Below are 10,429 nucleotides of genomic sequence, written 5' to 3' on the forward strand. Positions count from 1 at the left end.
TGATAACTGGGAGTGAGGATGTGGGAAGGGGACTCCTTCCACACCTGTGACACCAAGTGCTCCACAACACCATGACATGAATGAGTGCAGTTTACCTCAGGATCTGTCAGTATTTGCATAAATGTCCAACACCCTTTAAATCCTCTTCTCTTTTCCCCTCTCAACAAGCTTTTGGATGAGGAACTTAGCAGTCAGTTGTGTGAAAACTGAGTGAGAAGCATCTTAAATGTCCAAGCCTCTGAAACAGCATGGGAGCTCCTAGGAAAGCTGATCCTGGTAGGGATTTTTGGACCAGTGCTGGTTCTGAGTTTTCTCTGAGCTGGCCATGTCTTCCCTCTCTGTAAAAACAAACTAAAATCCTCTAATAGCCCTCCTCAAAAAATAACCCCACAAGACTCCAAACAAAGCAAAATAATAAATTTTGAACCCAATGAATATTTAGTTTCCTAACTCTTGGGTAAATATTAGATAGATTCCCAATTTCAACCTGAAGCAGTTTATTTGGCTGCTGTTCACAAGTCAGACACAGCAAAAATCAAAGAAATCTCTTTTGATTCAGGTTGGGTAATATTGCCTGAGGGGTAACATCATTTTCATTTCCACACATCCAGCACTGGCACAAAACGGCATGGACAGGTATGAGATATGGATCATGGATCCTTGGTTCTAAAATTCCAGCTGATAGTTTTCTTATTTTTTGTGTAAATAATAATTACCAATAAAAATGTTGCTTCAAAAAAAGAGAATGTGAAAAGAAAAACACCATTGCATTTGATAAAGCAAAATCCTTTGCAGTACTGCCAAAAGAAAAGAAAATAAAAGAAAGGAAGAGAAACCAAAAGAGAGTTAAAAACAAATATAGCTGTTAAATAAAAGATCCAGGTACCAAAGAGCAAAATTTAATGAAAGCCAAAACTGTTAAATATGGAATCCTGTTGAGAAAAAATGTCAATGTCTTCAAGAATTTTACCATTACTCTATTTTTAAGAAAAGTGTAGTAAAAATACATATTACAAGTTTACATTTTCCACGCTTTTGTCCTATTCACCTTTTTTTTTTCTTTTTTTTTTTTTTTGTTTTGTTTTGTAACCCCTCCACTGATCAAAAGCCTTTCACACAGCTGCATCTCACATCTTCATGTCACAGGTGGCCAGTTCTAGCAGTGCTGCTGCTCTCGAGGCTGCTGTGACCTGCGGCCATGGGGTCCTGCTCCTGGAGGAGGATGGGGCACTGGTGGCTACCAGCAGCCTGTTCCCACCACACTGGCCCAGAACACGACAAGACCTGGGACAGGAGACTCATCTGAGGGCTCTGGACATGGAAAAAAGGAGCTTGTGCTGATAAGGATGTCTCCACTTGTGCTAGTGTTACACAGAACTGAATTAAGAAATTCAGAAAAGCAGATTAAAAAGAATGATAAGCAACAGAAAGCGCCCTGAAATGGTGCTTGGAGTGGCTGTTAGCACAGTTCATGTTCAATGATGAGAGACGAAGATCACAATGTTCCCAGTTTTGGACAGAGGAAAACATTGGCACAAGACATGCTGTGCCCAGGCTTAGGACCTTGACTCTGACTTGCTGGTCTCCAAATTGTTGCATGACAAGTGGATAAGTGGAGCAGATGCTTCAGACCAGGCTGGTGTTAGAAGTGGTAAATGTATTGCTCTGCACAGTCATACACTAATGGAAACTGGAGTTCACACAGTTTCCAGCCTTACTTCCAGATTCTTCTCATAGACCCATGCCAGTCATTTGCCTGCATCATTTTTTCTTCACCCTCCCTTCTTTCCTGGCTCCTCTCTTGCTATGTTGCACAAAACAGAAAAGAGTAAAGAAAATGAGAAAAAGCAGCTCAGAATGCTCCAGCAGCAGCTCAGTCCCTGGACAGGTATTGGACTCTGTGAGAACCTTTGAACTTTGTTTGCCATGAGTGAGATGGGAGCAGGCCAAATGGGCTCACTGTAGCCCCTGCCACACAGATCTTCTCCCTCACCAGGTGCTCCCCTGGGAATCCTTCACTTGAGAATGTCACACCCCTGAGGTCTCTCAGGCCCACCAGGGTGGGGAAGCATTTGTCTGTCCATGCCAGAGATTCACAGAATGAACCTTTTGTGTGGTTCTGGAAAACCGTTCTTGCCCCCTTGACCTCCAGGCCTGTGGCTGAACCCCCTGGCACTGTGGGTTTCTGCAACTCCAAGTTTGGGGTCAGCAGCCTGCTTTCCTGACTTGTGGATGCTTCCCCCTCTCTAAGCAGAGTGGGAATCTGCTACGCTTGGCTTTGTACCTAGACAGGCCCCAGCTTGGTGGGGAGATTGAGTGTGACCAGCATGTCATGGTTGCTTGTATGATCTCCTCCTTGGTTTGCTTCAGCAGCTCCTTCAAGGAATCCATTCTGGCCAGCTACCTACAAATTGTCCCTCTGAGTTAGGAAAGAATGGCCATAAAGGGATTTCAGAGCAGGAGGGCAGGGTGGTCCCCGTTGCAGCCCATGACTTGTAGCACGTAGCGCTGGTTGATTGGCAGCTGTCTAGAACTGGGTGTCTGGAGATGGCCTGTTCCTGGCCCAAGGTGGTTCCCTTATGTGACCACCAGAAAGGGAGCACACACAGAAGCTAAGCAATGAAAAAATGGTTCACAATTGCTTATTAGCCCCCAATAACCTGGGCAGGAGAGTCACACGTGAGGGGAATAAATACCACATTTACTTTCCCTCTTAGCAGCCGACCGTGATCTCAGACCAACCCTCTGCTCCAGTCTGCCACTCTCCACTTCAGGCACGTGATTTTCCTCTTGAATCACCACTCATCATCTCTGGAAGAATTACTGCTTTGTCCTTACGCTACCTGGGCTTTCCAAACTCACCCATCACTTCTCCCCCTGTAAAACAGCCTCGTGTTTGTGTTCAGGTTTCTTCCTGCATCGAGTCCTTCATGCTGCAGGGAGAGCTGGGGCAGCTCTGTCTGCCTTGCTGAGATAACTCCACAGCCCAAGTTCGCCACAGAACAACAAAGGCAGAACCACGATGGACAAAAGAGGTCAATGCTGACGCCCTGCACTGAGTTCAGCTTGCCACATATTGGTCTTTCTTTTTTTGCCTTTAGTAGCTCAGACGTTGTGGTTTGCATCCCAAACTAAACCAGATTGAAGGACTGAGCAGGGAAGGGGGAAAGGGCTGATGTTACCCTGACACCACAGGAATTAGTAAGAAAAAATATATATATTGCACACACTAAGACTTATTAACAACCAAGTTAAAACAAAATGGCATAGTCCTCATTAGTGTTCCAGTGGTTCTTTGATCAGGGATGGTTCACGAGTCTGTAAAATCCCATTACACTCTCCTTATTGCAGTACAGACCTGTTTCTGTTCTCCTGCCAGTGGATCTGTTTGCAAATAAAAAGGGAAATTTATTTGATTTCCTTGAGAAGATCCATCCAATTGTCCCTTCTGTCATCATCGTTTGTCTTGTTGGTGTTGGGTATGTTTTTTGGCTCTGGAGAGGTGGAGTTGGGCTGCCCCTGCTCTCACCCAGGAAATGGGTCAAAAGGCCAATTATAATCCCGTAGCTCCCAGGGACATGCCAGTGCTGTGGCTCATGCATGGGATTGTCTGCATGGATTTGGGGAAATCGTGGCTGACCACACGTCCATTTTCTCCACTGCCTCCTGCTGCAGCCGGCCTGGGAAGGGTTGATGTCCGTATGGCTTCGTTGATTGATTGCTGTGGGATTAAACAAAAACCCTTTTTAGGAAAGACGGGGGGGTCTCCCCCTGTCCTTTGCAATGTTGGAGAAATTATAATATTAACCAGTGTGTTCTTTCTGTAACTGTTCTCCCCTTCCTTGTCTCCATTCAGACTCTCACTTTCTGCATGTCCCCACTGCATCTGCTCTGTTCATTCACACCTCTTCTACATGCAAAATTAAATGTTTCAGCAGTATTTTGGGGTATAAAGCATCAGTGCCATATGCCAAAAACCTCTTCAAACTCTACAACATAAGAACAGTCATCCTGGATCTGAGCAGAGGTATTTTACACACTTCCCCCATAGAGATGCTATTGCTACTCCAGGACTGTTATGCACGGTGGACTCTGATTCACTGCAAACATATGTTTAACTTTCCTCATGTGACAACTTGAGCATGTGCCTGTGTTTTTGTCTACAGTGATGACTGGGGTAACTAGGAAATGCAAGCCTAATTCAGGAAACAAAATTTCATCTTCCTGTTCCAGATCCATCCAAAACATTCGCTTTCAGAGATCTAAGGAAACCACCTGTTTAGAACAATTTAACTAAAAGATAAAGCCAATTTGGTTTCTTTGCACTCAAGCTATCTCCAAGGGCACCATCATTCTTTCTGGACTGTGATATTCAGGTGAAGAATTATCCCTAACAGATAAATCTGGAATAGCTACTGAGTTATTGAATTCTGACACTTTTCTTGCAGTGCATTTGTGCCATACCTAGCTTTACAGTGGACACAAATGATAATCTGATCTTTGTAGTTCCATGGACACTATTTGTTCTTATTATTTTACCCCTGTGCTCAAGGTACCTCTCATTGCCTGTGGAATTTCCTGGACCTCAATGGGAAAAGAGCTGTAGCACATTTTCAGTGCATTAGAAATGTTATTATTGCTGACAAAACACTGAGCGTGCTGTGAAATGGGGACATAAAACGCAAAGAAGCAGTTGCGTATTTTCCTTATGATTCTGGGTGAGTTTCAGTGAAATAAAAACCTATTTGGATTTTTTGAAACTCACTGTGTGCTTCGTATTTCCATAACAAATTCCATGCTCATGGGAGAGGTCAAGATGAGGAACACAAGGGATGTGTCACACATCCCTCTGCCTCCCCTAACACCACGGTATCTGTGTAAAGGATTGCCCAGATATATGTTCTCCACAGGTGCTGCCTTAAATGTCTATCTCCAAGGCTCTCAAATCTAATTCACTCTTGACACAACACTCAGAAATTCAGGCACACCAGAATTTAGGGCTGAAACAGATCCCCTGGGCTGTAGGAAATATGCTTCTGCAAGACCATGACAGGGTGGAGTTTAAAAAAACATTACAGGAGACATTGGAGGCCAATTTCTCTCAAAGAGGATCCATAATTCTGGGATTTGGAGGCCCACATCATCCATTCCAGGGCAACAATGCTCTGAGCATGTATTGGTGTTGTCAGCCTGGAAATGGTGCCAGCAGGGTGCCAGCAAAGGGAACAACAGGATGTGAATCATTACTGCACTCTCCCAGTTTTATCTTGCTGTTAGGAGCCTGGGTTTGGTGATTTTTCCATATTGCAGCACCGGCTGTATCACACCAGCCCCAGCACACTTCATCCGTGCTGCACACATAGCCTGCCTTCATTCATTTAAAGGAAATTCAATGTGTTTCTGTTGCTGCTTGTGCTGTGGTTTTGCTCTATGTCTGGATTTTGAATTAGCATTCTGCCACATGTCTGATCTTGCATCAGCTCCCCATGACAGCCCATTTTTGACCCTCTCTCAGCTTCCTCAGATGCTCCTATTCCTTTCTAGCAAGCTGAGTGACACAGCCACTTCATTGTCCCTATGTCTTGGCTTTCCACCCATGGTCTGCATCCGTCTCTGAAGGCAGCTTTGGAGCCGGGGGAGGATCAGAGAGGAGGTGTGAAAGGCCGTGGAATGGGTTGCCACCTTCATCCGCTTTGATTCACTTCTGGACTTGTAACAAAACTCGATTAAGGCAACCAGCATGGCGAGTCCGAGCCCACCGATGAGGATATAGAAAACCCCCGCCACATTGCTGAGGCTCAGCGCGCTCGTCTTGTCCTGCAAGAAACAGGAGAAGGGAGGGCACACGGGAAAGGAGAACAGCAAAATTAGCATGGGATTGCTCTGGGAAGGGTGCTGCACAACATAGCAGTACTGGCATTACATCATCTTCCTCGTTAAATGAACAAGTGACATTTCTAAGAGCGTTTTTTCAATTTTTAATTCGGTGTCTAGTAAATCTAATGTTTCCCTCACACAAACAAATAAACATTTCCTCAGCAATGTGACTCTTGGTAAAGGTTTGGGATCTCTGTTTTTTCAATCAGCTAGCTTAAATGCTTGTTTTATCCAAAATGTCTAGTTTGAATTATTGATTAAAGGAGGAAAAAAAATTGAAGTTTTCCTCCTCTGTGACATTTGCTCGTCCCTGATGTCTTGCCTGGAATAACCTGTTCTCTTGGAAATGCTCATTCCTTCATTCCTAGATTGTTTCCCCCGCAAATTCTGTTGCTGAGCAACACATTGAAGTGGATGGGTTTTTTTCCTTTTTTTTCCTCTTCCTTTTCAATTCTGGGGTTGAGGTGACACCTGAGCTGTCCTCAGAAACTCATTTGATTTCTATGTAATAAGGCAGTTATTTCATATGCAATCAAGGCCTGCTGATGCATGTCTAAGCTAATTATTTGGTTGGCAATAAACAGGGCTATTAATGAGCCGCAACTTTTAGTCAGCAGCCACATTCTGATTTTACAATTGCCTAATGAATCGTCACGGCTCTCTGGGGAAGAGACAAAGCTCAGAAAGACTCATTTCACTGTGAGGGAAACCAAGTTCTAACATCTAACCCTGATGTCACCCCCTGCAGCTTTCAGAACCTTCTCCTCCACGACGACCAGGTCGAGTTGGGGTGTGAGAACAATCTGGGCAACAACAGGATCCCAAATGTGGCTCAGCTCCTGTTTCTAGGACAGGCTTTCTCTGCAGTGAGCCAGACAGAGTCCCCTGCTCCATGCTTGCTGCTGCTCTGCAGTTTTCACTCCATACCTATTTGACAGCACAGATTCCCCAGGGCCAGCCCAGCAGCTCAGTGCAAATCTGCTGGGGCCACCAGAGTCTGAGCAGCATTGACAGCCCTGCTCTGTGGACGTGGGAGGGAAACTGCACGTGGCTCATTTGAGATGTAGCCACACGTTTAAAGGAGAGCACTGGTGCCTGTGGAAGTGTCTGCAGCTGGTGAGAAGCCTCTGCACAGCTCTTGGTGTTCCTCTCTGCTGCTCCATGGACACATGGACTGGTGGGTGGCACAGCCTGTTCCTTGCCCTTGTAGGACAGCTGATTCTTGGCAGGTTTTACAAGAAGCAACCCACAGTTTTTGGGAAGGGAGGGGATTCAGGAATCAGAAAAGGATATTGGAGTGACGTTGAGAGGGTCCAAACTGGAGCATCAACATGAGCATGGAAGGTTTCACTACAGGGCAGTCTGCCTGACAATGGTATAGTCTTTCAGGCAAGTATGTTTTTGCAAAGGATTTTGTGTTTTTCTGTATTAGGGTTTGGTGGCAAAAAAGTCAACCCTCAAGGCATGGAAACATCTCAATTTTCACAATTAAAATAACCTCTTGTAACAGAAGTAAATATGATTTTTTTTTTAATTAAAGTAGGTTCCAGTCAAGAATGCTAAAAATTATTTTTTCTTCTATTTCTCCTTGATCTGACCCACTGCCCATGCAAGCTGCCAAGCTTCTTCCCAGCTGGAGCTCCCACTGTAGGTCTGGTACCATGGGGAGCAACTTTCCATCCTGAACCCTCTGCTGAAAGATGCAAAGGGGGCCATCCCTGCAGAGTTTCAGTTGCTGGAAAAAACTCCATGAGTGGTCTCATTTTCTGTGCTTTGCTGATTGATCACTTTGACAAGGGACTTGTCGTGGTCACCATGTGCTGGTGGAAAGATTGAGTTTCTCCCTTGTATAACCTTCATGCACTGGCCAGGTTTTGATCTTGATGCTTCCTGTGTGCTCTCTGTAATGAGAGATTTCTGCAAATATCCTCTTAATTTCTGCAGTTTCAATATTTGAAAGATTATTTATCTGGTCATTTTCTAATCTGCCTTCATGCAGTTTTCCCCTCAGGCTTGACTGTATATTTGTTCAGTCATCTCTTCTCTGCAGATTGTTGGGTGTACTTTTAAGCACCAGTTGGGAAATGCTGGGAGTTTTTTAGTGGAGATGTAGAAAAGCAGAGCAATTACTGTGAGGAAACTGTGTTATAACATATCAGGTACTTTGCCCATTAAAATTCAGTCTGAAGGAGCTGCCCCAACTTCAAGGAGGGGTAAAGACACTAAAAGGGGCTGCCCTTCTCAGCATCCTAATCTTTTAGCCGGGCTCCTTAATGAAATGTGGCTGATTAGCACATGCTCTCTGCTCAGAGGGAAGAATGGGGACAGGACAGGATCCTGTTTATCTGTGTATTCCTAATGATTGTCAGCCTAATTGTTCACCTTGATTTAGCAGTAGGGTGGAAATCTCCACAATATCAGGAATGTCCAAGCTTTGTGCAAAAGGATGACACTCTAGACAAGAGAAAAGCCATTGATGCTCTCCTTCAAATAAATGGATCAGTGCCATCCATACTACAGTCTTTGACTTGCAGCCATAGATCCTTAGGAAATCTGCATTCATTGGCTCTGTTGGGCATGGGAATACACAAATGTCAGGGTTTATTTGCCATGATATTTATTTCCTCCCCCATTTTGGGGTTCATGGTCCAATGAGGCACCTCCTCAGCTGGCTGCAGTGGCAGAGCAGTCTGGCAGCCAGGAAAGGCTGCTGGTTCTTAATTCCCACTTTCCTCCTCATGCCAGCAGCAGAACAACCAGTAAGAGAGAGGAGATGACCCAAAGCAGTTTCCTGCACCACCACTACAATTCATTTTGGAGCTGTTATGTTTTTCTTACATTTACTTTGCAGCAGCATTATTATTGTTATTGTTATTACTCTTATTACTGCTATTCCTATTATTACTGTGACACTCTGGGTGAACTGAATGTTGTATTATCGAGAAGGCAAAGAAAAACATTGAGAGACACAGTGGTGGGGAAAGATACAGGGAAGGAAAAGCAGCCTGAGTTTCACTTCTGCTTCCTTAGTAAGGTTTCTCCCAAGGAGCCAAAGGCAGATTCTTGGGGTGCTGAGGAATGCTGAGCTGCAGGAGCACGGCTGATGGCACAGCCTGCTGCTATGAACAGGCTGAGAAATGAAACTGCTCCTGTGGTGATGCTTGACTTCTTGCAAATCCTCCTTTTAATATCCTTTTTCTTCCTTCCCTCTCCCAGCAGGACATGCAGGATGTTCTTTGGGCAGTAGTGACATTTCCTTGCTCCCATCAGCTGCAGGACCTGACCCACATGAAGGGTCAAAGGCTCTGAGTGCCCCACTGAGGCTCTGCCTGCTGTTTCCATGCATGATCCTGTCCTAGTAATGCTCATAACAACAAAAAAGCCCCAAATTATTCTATGTGCTTGAGAGGACACTCCCCTCTCTCTGCTCAGGCTCTGTGACTCCAGATGCTCTCCTGCAGAGCTGCCCATCACTGAACCAGCTTGTTAGTGGGAGTGTAAATGTCACTGCTCGTCTCCCACAGCAGCAGAGCCCTGACGTGGGGGGAAGATTGGCAGGTGAAAAGAGAAAGAAAAACCCATCTTCCCAAAAGAAAAACCCATCTTCCCAGCCTTGTTGCTGCAGCAACCAGGCACCTTCCCGTCTGTTACTCTCAAACGTGGCACCGTGTCCATCATCCCCTTTGTCATTATTTAATTCTCCTTGGCTGACAGACAACAGGCCAAATATGCTGAGTTTCCCAGCAGGGCTGGTCCCTTCTGTCACCCAGTGTGAGCAGAGCCCATTGGCAGCACAGGGTGGTGGCACCTTGAGTTGTTGCAATCTCCAGGAGATGAATTGTCCTTACAGCATATGACAGCTCCAAAAGTTGAGGTTTTACCCCAAAAGCTGGGCAGACTTTGGTGGGGTAAGGCCTGAAGCTCAGCAATGAAGGACAGCACTGACCACTGTCTCAGAGTGCTGCCAGGGATGTGCAGGAGTGCATGGATAGCTGGGGATGGGGCTGCTCAGCATAAGACACCTTTGATTTGAAAATCTGCCAATCTCCTTCAAAGCCAGGGCAAGGCACTAGAAAGATTTGTTCCTTTTTTTTTTTTTTTAATAAAACCAAAATTCTGTCACTGGAGAAGAGGGTTGGGAAACGTGTGTCTTTGATAAAGGTCTTTTAATTGCATGACACGCCTGGGTGTCCCTGAAAGCAGTTTGCCATCATGGTCTAGGAAAAGACCATTTCTCCCAATGCCTTGCAAAAGCCTTAGGAATCATATCCATTTGCCACAAAATTTAGAGTCTACCTTGTCATTTCATTTCAACAACATAAGGCATCCCTTGTAAGCCCATTTCATAGCCTGCAAAAAGTCCATCCTGTGCTTGTTTTCAAAATCAGGTCCTTCTAGGGAAGTGCCTATTACAGTGTCTCTGTCTCTCCTGCTGTGGCAACAGAGGGGACTCAGAAAAGCTCAGGAACTGGTGGATGGTTTCTAGCTATGTGCAGTGCTGGAGGTGTGTGTTTGGAAAATCCCTGGGTCCATATGAAGTTGTGGCTGCTGC

At 45.2% G+C, this 10,429-nt stretch overlaps 1 protein-coding gene across 3 annotated transcripts in view; it reads right to left on the bottom strand.

Moving 5' to 3' along the window:
* Positions 1 to 877: 877 nt before the first annotated feature.
* GRIA1 (glutamate ionotropic receptor AMPA type subunit 1) overlaps positions 878 to 10,429 on the bottom strand; it is a 120,452-nt gene continuing 110,900 nt past the window's right edge. For 2 of the 3 annotated variants that reach the window (XM_064724862.1, XM_064724861.1), the window contains exons 15-16: positions 5,683 to 5,817; positions 878 to 3,742 (exon numbers count right to left, since the gene is read on the bottom strand). In XM_064724862.1, the coding sequence (XP_064580932.1) occupies positions 3,554 to 3,742; positions 5,683 to 5,817 (324 nt within the window). In that variant the 3' untranslated portion in view covers positions 878 to 3,553. Of the gene's footprint in view, positions 3,743 to 5,682; positions 5,818 to 10,429 lie in introns of those variants that run through there. The other variant, XR_010441899.1, reaches the window with a different exon arrangement.

The sequence above is a fragment of the Zonotrichia leucophrys genome, chromosome 13 (genome assembly GCF_028769735.1).
Source record: "Zonotrichia leucophrys gambelii isolate GWCS_2022_RI chromosome 13, RI_Zleu_2.0, whole genome shotgun sequence".
Classification (NCBI taxonomy): domain Eukaryota; kingdom Metazoa; phylum Chordata; class Aves; order Passeriformes; family Passerellidae; genus Zonotrichia; species Zonotrichia leucophrys.